Here is a 21,614-nt window from a genome sequence, read left to right as displayed (position 1 = left end):
GCCGTAGCGTGTAAGGAACTCACTTTGCAAGAAGGGAGCGTGTCAAACGGTCCGGGAGGGAGAGCCGGATGGGTTGCTTAGCTGTGACTTCTCACACCCTCACACACACACACACACACACACACACACACACACACACACACACACACACACCTTCCCAGCAGGCTCCGGAGAGAGAGGGGAAAGCTGGCATGTCAAGGTAGCCCAAAGGTGCCGATGCAACACAGCAGCCTCGGGTTCAAATTCCGGTTTGACAGGCGCATTTTGCCTTCGGGCGAATTTGAGATCCCGTTTGACTCTTTTTTTCTCAGCCTTCCTGGCTGCCAATAATTCCGTGGACCCTCAATGGCCAAGAATCCCCCCCCGGTAGGACTGGGGGGGGGTTAACTCCGTTACTTCGACCTCCTCGCTGCTCATTATCTAGGACATAGAATCACACGGCAGGAAGGGACCTCGGAGGTCTTCTAGTCCAACCCCTGGCTAAAGGGAGGAGTCCTTATACCAACCTTATCAAATGTTCTTTCTAGTCTAAGAGACAGGAAGCAGAATAACAGCGTTGGAAAGGGACCTTGGAGGTCTTCTAGTCCAGCCCCCTGCTCAAGCAAAAGACCCTAGAGCGTTTCTGGGGACAAATGGCTATCCAGTCTGTTCTTGGATGACCTCCAGTGAGGGAGCACACACGAAGTGCCACTGATGATGTTCCCTAGTTGGGCCGTGAAACGTCTGCAAGTAAACTCAGTAAGTTCAGAGGGCACCAAAGACCCCAGTTTTCTTCTTCTTCTACTTCTCAGTGTTATTCCCCTTCTCCTCCTCTTCCTTTTTCTTCTTCTCCCTCTTCTCCTCCTCCTCTTCTTTTTCTATTTCTCCTTCTTCCTCTCCTTCTTCCTCCTCTCCTCTTCTTCTATTTCTCCTAGTTCTTCCCTTCTTTCCTCCTCCTCTTCATTTTCTACTTCTCCTTTTTCTCCTTCTTCTTCTCCCTCTTCTCCTCCTCCTCTTCTTTTTCTATTTCTCCTTCTCCTCCTTACTCTTCTTCTTCTCTCCTCCTCTCTTCTTCTCCTTCTTCTTCCTCTTCTTCTTCTGTCTCCTCCTCCTCTTCTTCTTCTTACTTCTCTGTGTTCTTCCCCTTCTCCTCCTCCTCCTCTTCTTTTTCTTCTTCTCCTTCTTCCTCCTCCTCTCTTCTACTTCTCCTTGTTCTTTCCCTTCTTCTCCTCCTCCTCCTCCTCTTCTTTTTCTTCTTCTCTTTCTTCCTCCTCCTCTCTTCTACTTCTCCTTGTTCTTTCCCTTCTCCTCCTCCTCCTCTTCTTTTTCTTCTTCTCCTTCTTCTTCCTCCTCCTCTCTTCTACTTCTCCTTGTTCTTTCCCTTCTTCTCCTCCTCCTCTTCTTTTTCTTCTTCTCCTTCTTCCTCCTCCTCTCTTCTACTTCTCCTTGTTCTTCCCTTCTCCTCCTCCTCCTCTTCTTTTTCTACTTCTCCTTCTTCTCCTTCTCCTCTTTCTTTTCCCTTCCTCCTCCTCCTCCTCCTCCTCCTCAACCCCTCTACCTTCTAGCACGGATGTTCTTCCTTGGTTGGGTCATGAAACGTCTGCAAGAAACCCCAAGCTCAGAGACTACGAAGGACCCCCTGATTTCAACCCAAAGAGAGCCCCAAAGTTTCCTTTGGCAGAAGGGCATATCCACTGCGCCCCCCCCCCCCGCCCAAAGCATCGGCTGTGCCGGCTGACCTCTTCCGCGGAGGGCTGGGGGGGGCGGGGGGGGAGGCGGCTTCGCTGGCTGCACGGAAGGGAGCCCCCGCGCAGTGGGGAGGCATTGATCTGTTGTCTTGTTTCCGTGCGAAGAGCTTCGTGGCGGCTGTTGCGCCGCTGGTTCCCTTCCCTCCTTGTCGCCTCGCTTCAAGCTCAGGCGGCCGCACTTGCGTGCAGGGAGGTCGCTGGCTCGGCGGCGGAGGAGGATGGAGAACAGCGGGGGGGGCGGAGAAAGTGGGCCTGGGAGCCCCCCCCTTCCCTCCCCCCCCCAGGTCCAGAGGAGCCCAGGAGCCATTAAAGAGAGCTTCCTTCTCTCTCACACACACGCACGCACTTTCTCTCTCTCTCTCTCTCTTTCTCTCTCTTTCTTCCACTTTCTCTTTTTTCTCTTTCTCTCCCTCTCCCTCCTTCTCTCTCTCTCCCACTTTCTCTCTTCCTCTTTCTTTCTCTTTCCCCCTCTCCCACTTTCTCTCTCTCTCTCTCTCCCTCCTTCTCTCGCTTTCTCTCTCTCTCCCCTCTTTCTCTCCCTCCCCTTTTCTCTCTTTCTCCTCCCTCCCCCTCCCCCTTTCTTTCTCTCTTTCTTTCTCTCTTTCTCTCTCTCCTCTTTCTCCCTCCTTCCCTCCCTCCCTCCCCATTTCTTTCTTTTTCTCTCTCTCTTTCTCTCTCCCTCTCTCCCACCCTTTCTCTCTCCATTTCTCTCTCTTTCTCCCTACCCCTCTCTTGCTTTCTATCCCCCCTCTTCCTCTCCCTTTCTCTCTCTCCCTTTCTGTCTTTCTCTTTCTTTCTCTCCCTTTCTTTCTTTCTTCCTTTCTCCCCCCCCTCTTACTCCCTCCCTCCCCCTTTCTTTCTTTCTTTCTTTCTCTCTCTCTGTCCCTCTTTCTCCCTACCTCTCTCTCTTGCTTTCTATCTCCCCCTCTTTCCCCCTCTTTCTCTCTCTCCCTTTCTTTCTCCCCCTTTCTTTCTTTCTTTCTTTCTTTCTTTCTTTCTCTTTCTCTCTTTCTTTCTATCTCCCTCTCTCCCACCCTTTCTCTTTCTCTCCCTCCCTCTTTTTCTCTCTTTCTCCCTACCCCTCTCTCTCCCTTTCTTTCTCCCTTTCTCTCTCTCCCCCCTTTCTCCCTCCCTCTCTTGTTTTCTCCTTCTATTCCTCTCCCTCTTTTTCTTCCTCTCCCTCTTTCTTTCTCTCTCTCTTTCTCTCTTTCTCTCTGCCCCCCCCCCCCCAGCACATCCTTGTATCTTGCAGGAAATTTCAAGGAGGTCTCCTTTTGTTTCTTCCCTCCCCTTCCTTTTCTCCCCTTCCCTTCCGTCACCATCTCCTTCTTTCCTTTGATCTTCCTTCCTTCCAATTTCTTTTTCTATTCTTTTTCTTCTTTGCTCTGCTCTTCCTTCCTTCCTTCCTTCCTTCCATCCATCTTTTTCTATTCCCCTTCTTTCCTTTGATCTTCCTTCCTTCCAATTTTTTTCTATTCTTTTTCTTCTTTGCTCTTCTCTTCCTTCCTTCCTTTCTTCCTCCCTTCCTTCCTCCCTTCACTGAACTGACATTTGCTCAAAACGAAGCGAAACACATTTCACCTCCCTCCTCTCCCATTTCAAAGAATAAAATGCAGGGGTGGGGTGGGAAAACCTTTCAGGGCGCCCCCCTCCCCCCATTTAGAGGTTGCTTCTGCAGAGACCCCCTTTCTCGCCCCCTCCCTTCTCCCACATCCATCGCTGTGTCGGCCAACGTGTCTTGCAAAGATTCCCACCTTTTGGGGGGGGGGTCTGTCCAGTCTGATTAATCTCAACGCCTCCTTTGGTTTCCCCCCCCCTGCCAGAACGGCTGGTCCTGCCTCACTATTCTGCCCACCCCCTCTGGTGCTCCCCACCCCATCCCACCCCCACCCCAGTGGCTGCTCGGACCAGTTTACCATCCGTTGCCATGATGGGGACAGACGGAAAGCCACATCAAAGGGCCAGCTTGGCTGCTTTGAAGTTGAGTCTTGGTGGGCAGCACCTGGTGTGTGTGTATATCCCCCTCCTCAAATTTTCACTGCCTGGTGCTTAAATTGTAGGAGACACCTGTGCCCATCTTTTATTTATCACCGGCTGTCCAGCTGCAGCGACAAAGACCACCCTCACATTTTCCAGGGAGAAGGGGAGGGGGGATAATCTGGGGAGGGGAGATCGCTCCTGACCCTCACCCGTAAAATGTCTCCCCCCTTCGTCCCCTGCGCCAGGACATGGAGACACCCCCCCAAGCCACACAAGGGTATTGAGCTCCCCCCCAAAAAATGCAGGGAGAGGTGAATTTCGCTGCAAGCCAGCTTTAAACCATCATCCTTTTGCATGTCCAGTGATGGGCAGGAGGATGCAAGCTGAATTCTCCTCCATTGCTGTGGATTTTGAATGGATTTCATCGGCATGAAATCATCTCCTATCGATGTAAATGTTGGTCAGATGTTTCCCCTTGATATCAAACCATGATCCCCTCCTGTGTCCGATTTAGGATTAGGATTTGAAGGTGGTCTGGGGGTGGGGGCGGGGGGGGGGGAGGAAGTGGGTTTTAATATTGGTGGCTTAATGGCAGGTAATTCCAGCTTTCTCCGATAATATAAGGTAGTCCTCGACTTAGGCAATGGAGCCCAGCATTTAGGCTGCTAAGCGAGACGTCTTGTCCCGTTTTACGACTTTTCTTGCCACCGTCGTTGCATGAATTTGTGCCATTGTTAAGTTAGTCACCCGGTTGTTAAGTGAATCTTAACTCCTTAGGAGGCCGCCAAGAGGGGATCGTAGGAAACTCCCCCCCCCACGCTGCGACCGTCATAACTATGAGCCAAATGTACGAATTTTGATTGTGGGGACGCTGAAACAGTCGTTAAGTGTGACAAATGGCCCCCCAGTTCCTTTTTCCCCCAGTGCCGTTGTAACTTTGAACCGTCATTAAGCGAATTGTTATATGTCGAGAACTAGCTGTATGCAATGTAGGAACGGCCAACCTTCTGGGTTTAATTTCAGGTAGCAAAATGGCTCCACCTGTATTCTAAGCTGCCCTTCTGTGGTCCATACTCACCCCCCCCCCAAAACACCCCCCGGGCTGTTCCTTTGAAAGGGGGATCACACCCACCCCCCAGGACCCCTAAGCAATTCTTCAACCCCACTTGCTGTGGAGCATAAAACGGAGAACTTCTGACTGTTGAGTGTGTCGCAAGGTGGCTTGTAGGAAAGGATGTGCAATGGGTTGTGGGAATCGCCTTGTGGGAAACGGTAGAATTAACAGAATAACAGAGTTGGAAGGGGCCTTGGAGGTCTTCTAGTCCAACCTCCGGCTTAAGCGGGAGATCTATCTAGGCCATATCAGACAAATGGCTGTGCCATATCTCTTCTTGAAAATAGATTATTTTATAGATGATAGATAGAAAGATTAGATAGATAGATAGATAGATAGATAGATAGATAGATAGATAGATAGATAGATTAGATAGATAGATAGATAGATAGATAGATGATAGATAGATAGATAGATAGATGATAGATAGATAGATAGATAGATAGATAGATTAGATATATACATACATAGATAGATAAACATAAGAGATAGATACTGTAGATAGATAGAGAGAGAGAGAGAAGACATAGATAGATAGATAGATAGATAGATAGATAGATAGATAGATAGATGATAGATGAATAGATAGAAAGGATAGATAGATAGATAGATAGATAGATAGATAGAGATAGAAAGATAGAAAGATTAGATAGATAGATAGATAGATAGATAGATAGATAGATAGATAGATAGATAAGATATAGATAGATAGATAGATAGATAGATGATAGATAGATGATAGATAGATAGATGATAGATAGATAGATAGATATAGATGATAGATAGAAAGATAGATAGATAGATAGAAAGATTAGATACATACATAGATAGATAAACATAAGAGATAGATACTGTAGATAGAGAGAGAGAGAGAGAGAGAGAGAGAGATAAGACATAGATAGATAGATAGATAGATAGATAGATAGATAGATAGATAGATAGATAGATAGATAGAAAGGATAGATGATAGATAGATAGAGAGAAAGATAGAAAGATTAGATAGATAGATAGATAGATAGATAGATAGATAGATAGATAGATAGATAGAGAGAGAGAGAGAGAGAGAAAGAGAGAGAGAGATACATACATACATACATACATACATACATACATACATACATAAACATAAGAGATAGATACTGGAGAGAGAGAGAGAGAGAGAGAGAGAGAGAGAGAGAGAGAGAGAGAGAAGACATAGATAGATAGATAGATAGATAGATAGATAGATAGATAGATAGATAGATAGATAGATGATAGATAGATAGATAGATAGATAGATGATAGATAGATAGATAGATGAAAATTGAATAGGTTGGAGGGGACCTTGGAGGTCATCTAGTCCAACCCCCTTCTCAGACAGGAAGCCCTATCCCATTCCAGACAAATGGATCAGAATCATACAATCCTAAGACTAGATGGGACCTTGGAGGTCTTCTAGTCCAACCCCGTTCGAATGGCTGTTCAGTCTCTTCTTAAAAGCCTCCAGTGATGGAGAACCTACAATTTCTGGTGGCAAGCTGTCCCACTGATTAATATCAGGAAATTTCTCCTTAATTTCAGGTTGCTTCTCTCCTGGTTGAGTTTCCATCCGTTGCTTCTTATCCTGCCTTCAGGTGCTTTAGAGAATTGACTCCCCCCTCTTCTTTGTGGCAACCCCTGAGATATTGGAAGACTGCTATCATGTCTCCCCTGGTCCTTCTTTTTATTAAAGTAGACATCCCCAGTTCCTGAAACCGTATCTTCAGATGTTTTAGTCTCCAGTCCCCTAATCCTCTTTCTTGCTCTTCTCTGCGCTCTTTCTAGAGTCCACATCTTTTTTTTTAAGACCAAAAATGGACATAGTATTGCTGGTGTGGCCTTACTAAGGCTTTATGGAACGGTTGTTCTTGAGACGTTCCATCCTCCAATCCCCTAAATCATCTTCACTGCTCTTCTCTGCACCTTTTCTCCCAGAAATTTAAAAACCAAAACAAAACAGGAGTCCAGGATAAACAGTAGAATTTTATTCTCCAAGAAATTGATGGAATGCCAAAACTACAGACAGCGTCATAGCTGAACCTGGGGAGGGTCCTCTCCATCCCCTTCCCTCCTCCCAGCCGGCTAGCAAACCATCAACCCATCTTCACGGGGTCTTACGACAATTCCTCGCAGCCAGCTCACACACACACACCGACCCCTTGGGACAATTCCTGATGGCCAACTCGCCCCCGGAAATTTTTTGACACTAATATTGGAAATATATAGTGGAACAGAAACATGAACGGATCAGCAGAGTCGGAAAGGGACCCTGTAGGTCATCTAGTCCAACCCTCACCTTACACCTTTTATGACTGTCCAGTCTCTTCATGAAAGCCTCCTGGGATGAAGCTCCCACGACAGCCCCCCCAAAAGAGGGGAGGAATGAAAAAGGAAACAGCAAAAAAATTTTTTTTAAAAATGAAACATTAAAATATTTTTTAAAAAAATTAAAATAACTATTAAAAAATTAAAATAATTAAAATATTTTTAAAAAATTAAAATAACTTAAAAAAGTAAAATAATTTTTAAAAATTAATTAAAATATATATTTTTAAAATTATTTTAATTTTTTAAAATTATTTTAATATTTTTAAAAAATATTTTTAAAAATTATTTTATTTTTTGTCATTCTAATTTTTAAAAAATTATTATTTTATTTTTAAAAAATATTTTATTTTTTTAAAATTGTTTTAAAAATAAAATATTTTTTTAAAAAATAAAATATTTTTTTAAAAATTAAAATATTTTTTTAAAAATTAAAATATTTTTTTAAAAAATTAAAATAATATGTTAAATTCAGTCAGTCCTCAATTTACGACAGTTCATTTAGGGACCGTTCCAAGAAAAAAAGGGACATAAGGACCAATTTTCACACTTAGACCGTTCACACGGTCACGTGATTTACATTTGGATGATTGGCAGCTGACTCATCTTTATGATGGGCGCAGTGACCCTGGGGCAGGCGGGGTGTCACGTTAATCCCCCCCTTTTTTTGGCAACCAAGTCCAGGGGAAAACCAGATTCGCTTAACAGCTGTGTGACTAATTTAAGTACGGCAGGGAGATTCACTTCACGAACAAGGGGAGGAAAGTCGTAAAACGGGGCAAAATGCACTTAAAAAAAATGCCTCACTTAATGACAGGCATTTCAGCCATAAGTTGAGGACTCCCTATAAAATGGGGCAAAAACTCACTTAAAACAAATGCTTCACTTAATGACAGACATTTCAGACGTAAGTCGAGGACTGTCTGTAAAATGGGGCAAAACTCATTTCAAACAAAATGCCTCACTTAACGACACACCTTTCGGTTGTAGGTCGGGGACTGCCTGTAAGTCGAGGACTGCCTGTAAAACGGGGCAAAACTCACTTAAAACAAATGTCTCACTTAACTACATACATTTCAGTCGTAAGTCAAGGACTGTCTGAATTGTTGAATTGTCCCACGGCAAATTGACTGTAGTGAATTGACCAGCCACGGGTTGTCTTCCCTCCCACCCTGTGGAGACCACTACCCTGTTGTACGCCCGTACCGACTTCCACAAAAACCCCTCCCCTTTGCCACGTCGGTCATGATTGCTGGGCCGGCTCCTCCCGCTGCCCTGAACCTCTGAGCTACGACGGACATTATTGCCTTGCTTCAAACAACGAAAAGAACGGCCTTCCATAGGAAGGATACTCGCCGTTGGGCGGCCCGAGGCTAAGAGCTGAGGTTGGTGTTGACACCCTGTAAAATTAAGGAGGGGGTTTTATTTTATTTTATTGCATGCTGCCAGAGCTCGCGGGGAGAAGGGGGGGGGTGTTGGTTGGATGCTCTTCCAGGGTCTCAATCCTGGAAGCCTTGAGATGGTCCAGGAGACGTCCTTCTGGACGGGATGTCCGTTTCCCCCAAAGCTTTTGTTGATCAGCTGCGACGGGACGGATGGATTTCTCACACCTCCCGCGGTGGTGGACTTTTGAGGGATTGGTGTATTCAGCCGGTTCGGATCGGTTTAGCCGAACCGGTTGCAGAAATCGTGGGTGGCCCTGACCATCCGCCCCGGCTCTACGGAATCCCATTTAGTCCCTTTGTTTTTTTAGCCAAAAGCACAGGCGCGGAAGTCTGAGTGCGCACACTCACATTTGCGAACCAGTAGGGAAGGTAAGTGAATGCCACGCCTGGTTTTGGAGGGGTTGATTGGGACACCCCTACCCCGAGAAGTAAACTGGGAATGGCCTTGACTGGAAGAGATCTTCCCGTTGGACGAGGAAGAAAGCAACGAGGTTGTTGAATCGTTCTGTTTGTGTGTGCTTGTGTTGTGTCCTGTTCAGCATTCCACCCCTGAGTGATAATGGCATACCCTGTAAATCGAGAATCGAGACTCAACAGCAGCACCGAGAAAATTATCCGGATTGAAGGAATGTGGCACAGAAAAACAGCCGCTCCCTGGGATGTCGCTGGACTTGGAGAAATTTCCATCCCCGCAGAAGAAAAGAGATTGCGGTGGGTGAGAATCCTGCTTTCCTCAGCGAGAGAGGGAGGGAGGGAGAGTGGTCAGAGCAGGCTAAGGGAGATGGGTCTTACGATGGGCCAGGGGAGGGGGGAAGACTTGAGTTTGTGGGCTCCGGATACCCTGGAAGAAGAGCGGAGAGCAATCCCTGTTTAGTGTCAGGCAGGCCGCCCGTCATCCACCTCCGACGGAAGAGGGGGGGGGAAGAAGTGGGAATCTTTTCTGAAACTGTCCCCATCCCCCACTTGGTGAAGGTGCCGTTGAGGATGCAGTCCGAACGTTATTGCAATCAGTGGCTTTAAAAAAAAAAGTCTGTAAGAATCCATAGTGGTCATCTCCGGCTAGTCACGAAGACCGTCTCGTGCGGGAGACACTCCCCCGTCCCTCCCCGATCACGGTTCTCCGCTAGGTAGGGCCCAAGTTCTGGAGAAGTTCAGTCTGAAGGAGTCCACCCTAAGGAGGAACGGTGGAGAACAGGACCCGGCCTGTTTCTGGGGCCTCCTTCTACCTCCTTGTCCTGAGCAGCGACCGGATATCCCACTGCTGACACCACAAGTGAGGCCCCAGCTAACTCCATGGTGGGGTTCCCCCACACAAAACCGTCTCGACAACAAGCAGCCGCAAAGAGGCTCCTCGGTCCCCGGAGGACTTCCTATCAGAGGGGTCTCCGGCAACCCATGGTGTTGAGAAGTTGGGACCTCATGATTTGGATGCTGGTTAGAATCTTCCTCTGGTGGCCCATCAGGCTGATCCCCAGGCTTTGCACGTCTCTGGAGGAGGGATGGGAGAGAAGGAGAGAGTGGGAGGGAGAGAGAGAGAGAGAGAAAGAGAAACATGGGGGAGAGAGGAAGAGAGAGAGAAAGAGAGAGAGAGAGAGAAAGAGAGGGAGAATGTGGAAAGAGAGAGAGAGAACATGGGGAGAAAGGGAGAGAGAGAAAGGGAGAGAATGTGGTAGGGAGGGAGAGATAGAAAGAGAAAGAGAACATGGGAGAGAGAGAGAACGAGAGGGAGAAGGTGGGAGAGAGAAAGAAAAAGAAAGAAAGAAAGAGGGAAGGAGGGAGGAGGCGGGGAGAGAGGGAAAGAGAAAGAAGGAGAAGAGAGAGAGAAAGACAGAGTGTGTGTGAGAGGAGCGGAGAACATGAGAGAGAGGGAGGAGGGAGAGAAAGGGAAAGAAAGGGAGAATGTAGGGGAGAGAGAGAGGGAGAGAGAAAGAAAGAGGGAGGGAGGGAGAGAGAGAGAGAAGGTAAGAAAAAAACAAGCAGAATAAGCTAGAATTATTTGATCCCAAAGCAAACAAAAAACAAAAAAACACCCTAATTATTTCTCCCGACATCGCCGTCTCCTGCTGCAGGTTTTAATATTTTATGGCCGCGGAAAGAATCACGGGTTTTCTGATGTTTTCCTGGCTCAAAAGAGCCAGGAGATTAAAGATTTCCGCTTTGCTTCTGCTTGTCTCGCAGGAAGAGGGGAGATTAGAGCTGCAGGATAAGCCCCCCCCCCTCCCCTCGCCCTCCTCCTACCCTCGAAGGCTTTGTAGTCCTCGATCCTTCGGGGGTCAGGCCCGGTTCGAGGGCCCGGCGATAACCTCCGAATGTCCACATTTAACCCCGGTGGAAAACAGTGGGAGGGGAGAAGGCCAGGTTGCCTCCACATCCGCGAGAATATCTCACCAGCATTTATTGGGACGAGAAGTTGGCTTCGTGCTTTTGTGAAGGCTAGATCAGAATAGAGATATTGTGTTATTGTGTGCGTGGTGGAGTCCCCGCGTACACTTACTCAATATTCATGTGCATCACCATGCCGAGAGAAGAATAGCCACCCAGGGCGAAATTCTCCTGGTATCTTCCCAGCCGAATCGAGTCCAACCACTCTTCCACGGAGCCGCAGCAGGTGAAATCAATGTGATTCCGTTCAGAAAGCGTTTGTGTGAACCTTCAGGGGGAAACAAAACGCAGGAGGTGAGTGGGTGTAGAGTGTTAGTGGAGGGGGGCTCGTCCGAGATTCTCTTTGGACAAGACGCGGGAAGGAGGCGAGACCTGGCTACCAGACAAATGGTCCTTTCTTTGATCTTTGCTGGTAGACTGCTCCTCCCTAGAGAAGCTCCGCTGGAGTTCTCTTGGTCTTCGCTCTGCCTTGTGTCTGGGTCGCTTCCCCTCCTCCCCACCAAAAATGGAGGAGGAATTGGGGTGGGGGGGTGGGGAAACCTTGGAAGTTTTCAACAAATAAGACGGGACATTTGAGCGGGATGGTATTAGAATCTCCGGTCTTGAGCAAGGGGTTGGACTAGAAGACCTCTGAGGTCCCCTCCAAACCTATGATTCTTGGTTCAATTTGGAAGCGAAATTTGTTCTTTGTGATTGGACTCCCCGAATCACTGCCTATCAGGTCGTTTCGTCTCATTTTAAACCCTGTTCTATATTTCGCTTGTATTTTATAATATCCCGCATTGCGTGTTGTGTAAACGGTCCTCAATCCTTCTGAGTGTCTGGAGCAGGACACAACGATGTCATCCACACCATGGGTGCGGGGTTGGACTAGATGACCTACAAGGTCCCTTCCAACTCTGTTACTCTGTATCTGTATTCTGTATCTACCAGAGGTAGTATTCAGATAGTTCGGAGCAAAACCGCCCCACCTCTATGGCATCCTGTTTAGGCACGTTTTTGAGGCCAGGCAGATGCGCAGAAGACGTGCATGTGAGCAAAGCGTATGCATGGAAGGCCAGGCGCATGCACAGCGTAACGACATGTGAAACCCACCGCTGGTATCTACCATGCGACATCTACTTTGAACTTCACCTGTTGGATTTATCCCTTAAATCAGAAGGCCTCCAATGCGCGGGGCAACAGTTCAACGGATGTAGCCGAGCCTTGGGGTTTTTACTAACCCCAATTTAAAGTTTGCGTGCGACGGAGCAGCTCAGCTGGGGGAAAGAGCATGTGAAAAGGGAACCAAGTGGAGAAGCCGGGGCGGACTTAATTACTAGGGATGGGGCGCCACCAGGAAAGAGAGCAAGCAAGACAGGTTTGTCTTTACCCTTGGATCAGCCAGCCTTCTTCCCGGTCTCCACACTCTGTCCGGTCATCGCTCCTGCTCTAAACTTGGTCCGGATGCCCCAGCTTCAGAGCGATAATTGGCTGCCACCCCCACCACTGGTTTAAAGAGCTTTGTTTCTGACCTGCCAAGGAGCTTGCCTTGCTCCTCATGGTCACAAAATGCCTCTCTTTCTTTGCTGTCCTTTCAGGACAGTTCTGGCCCAAAGGCTCCCGACGAGGGTTCGCTGGCTGGGGCGCGAGTCTCCTCGGAGCTCGATATTTTCCCTGCCGTTCCGCTGTGATGCTTCCGGGTTCTTCCCTAAACAGAGAAGCCTTTACGATCCCAACTTACCGGTTGAGCGTGGCGGTGCATTTTAAGTTCTGAGGATTGCGGATGAGTTTGTCCAGCACGCCGAGGATTTGGGAAAAGTGCGGCCTCTCGTCCGGTTCTTTCTGCCAACAATTCAGCATCAGCTGGTGCAGCGCCATGGGGCAGCCCATGGGAGCGGGCAGCCGGTAGCCTTCCTCCACTGATTGAATGACCTGCAAAGGGAAAGTTGATGCCAGCTTGTGAATCGAACGCCGGAGAAATCAAGGGGGAAAAAATCGGGGTATTTTTGTGTGACTTCGGACAGCAGCTGGGGAGGAAAGGGTGTCTCTTTGAGTGACGTTCCACCTTGAACCCGGGTTTTATCCTCTCTAAACGGGACGGCGATCTTGGCTGTGACGACTTGGGGCCCTGGCACAATCAGCAGACTGTTCAAACTGCCCCTTTATTACTCTGACTTGTTCTGACCGAGGCTTCCCAAGAACACGAAGCAAACTCCTTGTTGTCCCGACAAAAAACCCTTTTATTAATTGACTGTGAATTCTGCTCCTTCACATCCAGCAAAGTCTTTCAAGGGAGGATTTACAGTCACAGACCTTCTCTGGCTTGGAGAGTTGCCAGGCTGAGATCTGCAGAACTTGGCCAGGAGCCTCGGAGAGTCACAAACCAATGAAGCGAACTGATGGTCTCCTGCAAACTCCACTCCCCTGTCGCTCCTCTTTTATTCCCTCTGGGAGGGGCCATTCATCGTCCACCTGTGGCCTTACTCCCAAGTCGACCCCTGTTATTTATCTTTTCCCTTTGTCTGGCCACTCTGTGCATGCGCCCCCTGGGAACAGGCTCCAGCTGTTCTTCTGCCCCACTGATGTCTGACTCTGAAGGCAGCTGATAACTGTCAGACGGCCCTGGTCCCCTCTCTGCCTCCGACACAGAGCCCTCATCAGAGCCTTCCCCAGACTCCAGGACTGGCCCATCTTCCTCCTCAACCTCCTCACTCTCCGAATCTGCTCCCAGCTCTGCTGGCAACTGGCGGGCCACAACACACAAACACATACACCAGATTGCAGATCCTTCTCACACTTACGTCCTGATTGGTCATATTCCAATATGGCCTCTCCCCATAGGCCAGAACTTCCCACGTGACGATGCCGTAACTCCAGATGTCGCTGGCCGACGAGAACTTCCGGAACGTGATGGCTTCAGGAGCTGTCCACCGTACAGGGATTTTCCCTCCCTGGAATACGAAGCGGGTCAGGTGAGATGACCTCTAGGGTCCCTTCTAGGGTCTTACATTCTACCTTTCCAGGGCCTCCAATCCTTTATTAGGTAACCAAGAAGAGGGTGGCATGCTTCACATGGGATTGGAAAGGGAAAAGTGCAGAGAAGAGCAAGAAAGAGGATTTAGGGGGCTGGAGGATAAAAGATATGAAGAACGGTTGCTGGAATTGGGGATGTCTTCGTTTAATGAAAAGAAAGGGGGGACACGATAGTAGCTTTCTAATATTTATAGGGGTTGCCACAAAGAAGAGGGGGGGGTCAACCTATTCACCAGAGCTGTGGGTAGGACAAGAAGCAACGGAAGGAAACTCATCAAGGAGAAAAGCAACCTGGAATTAAGGAGAAATTTCCCGACAGGGAAAACAATTCACCAGTGGAACAGCTTGCCACCAGAAGTTGTGAGTACTCCAACACTGGAGGTTTTTAAGAAGAGACTGGACAACCATTTGTCTGGAATAGTCTTAGGTCTCCTGCTTGAGCAGAGGGTTGGACTAGAAGACCTCCAAGGTCCCTTCCAGCTCTATTCTGATTGATTGATTGAAATGGTCTTCTAGGGTCTCCTGCTTGAGCAAGGGGTCAGACTAGAAGACCTCCAAGGTCCCTTCCAGCTCTCTTTTGATTGATTGATTGATTGATTGAAATGGTCTTCTAGGGTCTCCTGTTAGAGCAAGGGGTCGGACTAGAAGACCTCCAAGGCCCCTTCCAACTCCGTTGTCCTGTTATTCCGTTCACTTAAAACTGTGGGTCCAATTACTCTTGAGAGTTGAGCCCTCCCTGTGGACATTTCTCAGCTGGACACACGCCGACAGAGGAGGCTGGCTTGAGAAGCCAAGAGAAGACTGGAAAAGTAACAAATCGGAGGTGATTTGGAAATGAGCGGAAGAGAGGACGGAGGCGAAAGAATAGAGTAGAGTAGAGTAGAGTAGAGTAGAGTAGAGTAGAGTAGAGTAGAGTAGAGTAGAGTGTAGAGTAGAGTAGAGAGTAGAGTAGAGCAGAGAGTAGAGTGTAGAGTAGAGAGTAGAGTAGAGAATAGAGTAGAGTGTAGTGCAGTGTAGAGTAGAGAGTAGAGAGTAGAGTAAAGTGTAGAGTAGAGAATAGAATAGAATACTGTGTTGTAGAGTAGAGAGTAGAGAGTAGAGAATAGAATAGAGTAGAGTGTAGTGTAGAGTAGAGTAGAGAGTAGAATAGAATAGAGAGTAGAGTAGAGTAGAGTAGAAAGTAGACTAGAGTAGAGTAGAGAATAGAGTAGAGTAGAGTGTAGAGTAGAGAGTAGAGTAGAGAGTAGAGTAGTGTAGAGTGTAGTAGAGTAGAGAATAGAGTGTAGTAGAGTAGAGTAGAGAATAGAATAGAGTAGAGTAGAGTGTAGTGTAGAGGAGAGGAGAGTAGAGAGTAGAGTAGAGAGTAGAGTAGAGAGTAGAGTAGAGAGTAGAGTAGAGAGTAGAGAGTAGAGTGTAGTAGAGTAGAGAATAGAGTAGAGTAGAGTAGAGAATAGAGTAGAGTAGAGAATAGAATAGAATAGAGTAGAGTAGAGTGTAGTGTAGAGTAGAGTAGAGTAGAGAGTAGAGTAGAGAGTAGAGTAGAGAGTAGAGTAGAGAGCAGAGTAGAGAGCAGAGTAGAGAGTAGAGTAGAGAGTAGAGTAGAGTATAGAATAGAAAGGGACATCGTTTTCAGAGAGTCTGGGACGTGGGGAACCAATAGGAGCCCCTGTCCTTTTGCTCCAGCCCGCAAGGCAGAAAGTCACAACGCCCGACACTCACCGTGGTTGTGTAAGCCGCGTCGGGATTGTCGTCCAGCACGCGGGACAGGCCGAAGTCCGAGACTTTGCAAACCAGGTTGCCGTTAATGAGGATATTACGAGCCGCCAGGTCCCGGTGGACGTAACCCAGATCGGAGAGGTAGCGCATGCCGGCCCCGATGCCCCGGAGCATGACGACCAGCTGCAGCACCGTAAACTGCCCGTCGTGTTTCTGAAGAGGGAGGGGGGAACTCAGAGCTGTGGGGGGTTTTGGGGGGGTCTGTGGGCACCTCTCGTCTATCTGGCAAACCCCCCCCCTCTGCCCTCGTCTCCTTCGAGGATCTGCCCACTGCAGGAGCCAGAAAGGGGGGCTGAGGAAAGAACTACAGGACCCCCTGGCCTCCTGGCCCTCTGATCGCTGCTGAAAGACGTCATTGCGTGGCAGCGCAATAATTTTTCTCCCGTGCCATCCCTCCACTGAACATTTAATTCCCCCCACTTGGCCAATTGAGAATTCTGTTCTGTTCTATATTTTATTCTGCATTTCTGTTGTATTCTGTATTCATATTCTATTCCATTCAACTCTTTTCTATTCTATTCCTATTCCGATTCTATTCTATATTCTATTTTATTCTGCATTATATTTTTTATTCTATTCTATTCCGTTCCATTCTACTCTTTTCTATTTTATTCCCATTCTGATTCTATTCTATTTTATTCTGCATTCCATTCCATTCTCTTTTCTTTTCTATTATTTTCTATTCTATTCTATTCCTATTCTGCATTTTTCTGCATTCTGTTCTATTCTTATTCTTACTCCATTCCATTCTGCATTTTTCTACATTCTATCTATTCTATTCTTATTTCTATTCTATTCTATTCTATTCTAGTCCATTCCTATTCTATATTCTATTTTATTCTGCATTCTATTCCATTCCATTCTACTCTTTTCTATTCTATTCCTATTCCGATTCTATTTTATTCTGCATTCCATTTTCTTTTCTTTTCTATTCTTTTCTATTCTATATTCTATTTTATTCTGCATTCTATTTTCCATTCTATTCTATTCCTATTCCTATTCTGCATTTTTCTGCATTCTGTTCTATCTATTTTATTCTTATTTCTATTCTATTCTATTCCATTCCATTCCATTCCTTCCATTCCATTCCTATTCTATATTCTATTTTATTCTGCATTCTATTCCATTCCATTCTACTCTTTTCTATTCTATTCCTATTCCGATTCTATTCTATTTTATCCTGCATTCCATTTTCTTTTCTTTTCTTTTCTATTCCTATCCCTATTCTCCATTTTTCTGCATTCTGTTCTATTCCTATTCTTACTCCATTCCATTCTGCATTTTTCTACATTCTATCTATTCTGTTCTATTCTCCATTTTTCTGCATTCTATTGTTCTATTCCAATTCCAGTTCCCATTCCTATTCCATTCCATTCTGCCATGGTGGCGCAGTGGCTCGAATTCAGGATCGCAGGCTGACTCTGCCCGCTGCCAGCAGTTCGATCCTGACCGGTTCAAGGTCGACTCAGCCTTCCGTCCTATCTTCCGAGGTCCGGTAAAACGAGGACCCAGATCGTAGGGAGTAACGGGCTGACTCTGTAAACAGCTTAGGCAGGGCTGTGAAGCTCTGTGAAGCGGTATATAACTCTTAAGGACTATTGCCATCTCTCCAATGTGACATCTCTACTTTCTCTTGGCTCCGAGCGGCTCACTCTTCCCAGGTTTCAGCACCTTTGAGGAATCTTACCCGCAAGAAAGAATCCAGGGATCCATTTTCCATATACTCGGTCACAATCATCATCAGTTTACCTGCAGGAGACAAGAGAGATTAAACGAGAGAGCTGTCTATTCCTCTTGGCAGCTCCCACTAGCGACTGGCATGGGTTGCAGCTGGGTTAGAAGTACGGGCAGTCCTCGACTACCTACGAGTACGAGAGAGAGAGCCCAAAATTTCTGCTGTTGAGCGAGACGTTGGTGATGTGAGTTTTGCCCCATCTTCGTGCCGCAGTTCTTAAGTGAACCAATGCACTTGTACCCCTGAGTCGACCCTGCTTCCTTAGTTGTCTTCCGGCAGCTCTGCGCATGCGCACACTGGGAACAGGCTCCAGCTGTTCTTCTGCCTCGCGCCTGTCTAGCTCCCGCTCTGCCTCCGATGCAGAGTCCTCGTCCGAGCTTCCCTCAGCCCCCAGGACTGGCCCATGGTCCTCCCCAACCTCTTCACTGTCCGACTCCGCTGGCCGTTGGCGGGCCACGACACCTGGCTTGTTTTCGGCTGATCTACAACTGCCAAGAAACCCTGATCAGTTGCAGGAAATAACCTACTTTTGGTGACTACCCCTTCCAGGTGGATAACGTTGGGGTGATCAAACCGAGCCATGATGCTGGCTTCGCTGAGAAAATCCCGCCGTTGCTTCTCCGTGTAACCAGGTTTCAAGGCTTTAACCGCCACGGGAACTTCTCTTTTCCCAGGGATCTTCAGACGGCCGTAACAAACCTCGCCAGATTCGCCTGCCGGACGAGAAAAAGGATAATTGGTCATTATTATGGCATATTTCTCGACTGAGGGAACTGGAAGACAGGAGGACTTCAACTCCCAGAATTCCCCTGGCCAGGAAGGGGGGAATTCTGGGAGTTGAAGTCCTCCTGTCTTCCAGAATTCCCCCTTCCTGTCCAGGGGAATTCTGGGAGATGAAGTCCTCCTGTCTTAATAACTTTAAAATGTTGCTAACTATCTTTTTCCTCGAATCTTTCTTTTACCCATTTCTCTAATTGCCTTAAATTCAACCAATTGAACTTAATACAATTAGAGAGACGTGGGATTAAAGGTCCCTTAATGAGGAAGGCGACTCACCGGAGCCGATCACTCGCTCGATTTTAATCCGGGACGCATCGATTTCGCGCATGACTTCGTGCGCGCCCTGGCAGGGGTCCTCGTAGTTGTGCGATTCCAGGTAAAATTTAGACTCTGGGAATTTCACTGTGAGCAGAAGCAGAAGAGGATTAAATTCCGTTTAAGTTCGCTTGCGGAGGGGACCCCCCCCAGAGGTCATCTAGTCCACCCCTCTTCAACAGGCAGGAAAACCAACCTAACCCTATAGGAGAGGTGGCTGGTCACCTCATCTTAAAGACCTCGACTTACGGATAGGTCCTTCATGGAAGTCCCCCCCCCCTCCATGGTCACGTGATCGAAATTCAGACACGGGGCAGGGGACTCACATTTATGATGGGTTTTTCACACTTTAACGACCGTTGCAGCATCCCCCCCTCCCCTGCGGTCAAGTGATCCACATTTGCGACCTTTTTTCAAGCAAAATTCGCTTAACAATCTACCTGATTCGCTTAACGACGGCAGCAGGATTCGCTCAACGACCGTGGCAAAATAAAACAGTGAAATTTGTCACGCCTCACTTAGTCTTGCTTAGCGATGGAAATTCCGCCCTGCTTAGCAACAAACTCTACCCCCCCTCCAAAGCGGCCATAAGTCGAAAAACTATCAGCATTCAACGGTAGAGGTGGTCCTCGACTTACGACCGCAACGGGGCTTAACATTTCTGTTCCCAAGTGAGACAGCTTTTAAGTGAGTTTTGTCCCGCTTTACGACCTTCCTGGTCACACTTCCCACACAGTGGTGACCCCCCCCACACGCACACACGGTCGTTAAGCGAATCCAACTTCCCACGGACTTTGCTGGTCAGAAGGTTGCAAAAGGGGGATCATGTGAGACCCCCCCACCCGCTGGGGACGCCGCGACCCTGTCATAAGTACGAGTCAGTGGCCGGATTTTGACTGCATCGACATAAAAATGCTCCAAGGGTCGTAAAAGTGAAAATGGTCCCTTTTTTTTTCAGCGACGTCATCACTTGGGACGGTCACTAAACGAAGCGTCGTAAGTCGAGGACTAGCTGCTTCCTTCCACTTACCCTGCCCATTCTGGTAATGCATTTTCTCCTCGTCGGGATCTTGGAAAGCTTTGCTGTAGCCACAGTGCCTAATGTGAGCAGAAGGGACCAAGTTGTCAACCACTTGACCCACAAACCTCCCGACGGTCAAGCCAGGGAACCACCCGAGACCCACAACCACACCGAAACCAGGGAGAGAAGCACAGTTGTGTCGTGTGGAGATTTCCCTTGGCAATGGGCGGATCTGGGGTGCGCCGTTTGGTGGGGGGGGATGGTTCCTCCCAACATTGGGGAGTTGAAGAAGAGGGGAGGACTTCAACTCCCAGAATCCCCCAGCCAGGATGGGATGGGAGAGGGAGGGAGGGAGGGAGGGATAGCTGGAAAAAGAATGGGTGGAGAGAAGATGGATGGATGGATGGATGGATGGATGGAAGGAAGAAGGCAAAGGGTCAAACAGGGAGGGAGGGAGGAATAAGGGAGAGATAGAAGGATAGCTAGAAAAAGAATGGGTGGAGAGAAGAAGGGATGGAGGGAAGGAGGGAGGGAGGAAGGAATAAGGGAGAGATAGAAGGATAGCTGGAAAAAGAATGGGTGGAGAGAAGAAGAAAGGGAGGGAGGGAGGAAGGGAGGAAGCAGAAGGTCAAACAGGGATGGAGGGAAGGAGAGAGGAAGGAAGGAATAAGGGAGAGAAGGATAGCTGGAAAAAGAATGGGTGGAGAGAAGAAGAAAGGGAGGGAGGGAGGAAGCAGAAGGTCAAACGGATGGAGGGATAGATTGAGGGAGGAAGAAAGGAATAAGGGAGAGATAGAAGGAGAGTTGGAAAAAGAATAGGTAGAGAGAAGGAAGGAAGAAAAGAAAGAAAAGAAGGAAGGAGGAAGGAAGGAAGGGAGGGAAGGGATAGCGGGAGGGAGGAATAGTGGGAGGAAGGAAGGAAAGGATGGAAGGAGGGAGGGCCTACCTCTTCTTGCAAATGAGGAGCAGGAGGAGAGCTACCAAACCGCTGAGGAGCGTCAGGGAGACCCAGAGGACAGTCATGGTGTCATATTGGGGGACTACTAGAGAAAGAAAAAAGAAAAGGGGGGATTTGAGCCACAACAGCACTGGCACCGGTCAGTTTCCCCAGGTTTTGCCACATGGCCAGCCAAGAGATGAAGAAGAAAGAAGAAAGGGGAGGGGGAGGAAGGAAGGGGGGGAGGAAGACAAGGACTGTGGGGTCCTTGGTGCTCTCGGAGCTTAGTGGTTTTCTTGCAGACATTTTATTACCCAGATAGGCAATATCCTCAGTATTAGCAAGAAATGGGGTTTGCAAAAAGGAGAAGAAGGGAAAGGGAAAGGAAAAGGAAGAAGAGAGAAAGGAGGAGGAGAACAAAAACAAGATGGAGAAGGAGAACAACCAACAACAACAACAAGGAGAAGGAGGAGGAGGGGAGGGGGAGGAGAAGAAGAAGAGGAGGAGGAGGAAGAGAAGAAAGAAGAAAAGAAAAAGACAAAGAGGAGGAGGAGGAACAGGAAGGAGAAGAAGAAGAAGAAGAAAAAGAAAAACAAGAAGAGGAAAGGAGGGGGGAGGAAGAGGACGAGGAGGTGGGAGAAGAAGAAAAAGCATAAGAAAGAGAAGGAGGAGGAGGAACAGGAAGGAGAAGAGGAGGAGGAGGGGGAACAACAGGAAGGAGAAGGAGAAGGAGAAGAGGGGGAGGGGGAGGAAAAGGAAGAAGAAGAAAAAGACAAAGAGAAGGAGGAGGAGAAGAAGAAGAAGAGGAAGCGAAGGAGAAGGAGGAGGAGACAGAAGAAGAAGAAAAAGCAGGAGACGAAGCGAAGGAGAAGAAGGAGAAGAGGATGAGGAGGAAAAGGAGGAAAAAGAAAAGAAGAAGACAAAGAGAAGGAGGAACAGGAAGGAGAAGGAGAAGAAGAAAAAGAAGAAGAAGGGAGGGGGAACAACAGGAAGGAGAAGGAGGAGGAGAAGAGGAGGAGGAGGGGAAGAAGAAAAAGAAGAAGA

The 21,614-nt window shown here is 47.8% G+C and overlaps 2 protein-coding genes across 2 annotated transcripts in view; both read right to left on the bottom strand.

The window, feature by feature from the left end:
* Positions 1 to 21,614, bottom strand: part of C1QC (complement C1q C chain) — a 326,718-nt gene that overhangs the window by 25,962 nt on the left and 279,142 nt on the right. The gene's annotated exons all lie outside the window — the stretch shown is intronic.
* Positions 7,677 to 21,614, bottom strand: part of EPHA8 (EPH receptor A8) — an 80,327-nt gene continuing 66,389 nt past the window's right edge. Inside the window, exons 8-17 of the mRNA XM_081955092.1 lie at positions 20,580 to 20,676; positions 19,643 to 19,710; positions 18,574 to 18,699; positions 18,045 to 18,230; positions 17,470 to 17,531; positions 15,726 to 15,935; positions 13,775 to 13,924; positions 12,715 to 12,905; positions 11,104 to 11,259; positions 7,677 to 10,097 (exon numbers count right to left, since the gene is read on the bottom strand). Coding sequence (XP_081811218.1) covers positions 9,983 to 10,097; positions 11,104 to 11,259; positions 12,715 to 12,905; positions 13,775 to 13,924; positions 15,726 to 15,935; positions 17,470 to 17,531; positions 18,045 to 18,230; positions 18,574 to 18,699; positions 19,643 to 19,710; positions 20,580 to 20,676 — 1,361 coding nt within the window. The 3' untranslated portion in view covers positions 7,677 to 9,982. The remainder of the gene's footprint in view (positions 10,098 to 11,103; positions 11,260 to 12,714; positions 12,906 to 13,774; positions 13,925 to 15,725; positions 15,936 to 17,469; positions 17,532 to 18,044; positions 18,231 to 18,573; positions 18,700 to 19,642; positions 19,711 to 20,579; positions 20,677 to 21,614) is intronic.

This window comes from Natrix helvetica (genome assembly GCF_964273705.1).
Source record: "Natrix helvetica genome assembly, chromosome: 5".
Taxonomy (NCBI): Eukaryota; Metazoa; Chordata; class Lepidosauria; order Squamata; family Natricidae; genus Natrix; species Natrix helvetica.
The sequence above is the reverse complement of the archived record's forward strand: the minus strand, read 5'-3'. Positions and strand labels throughout refer to the sequence as shown.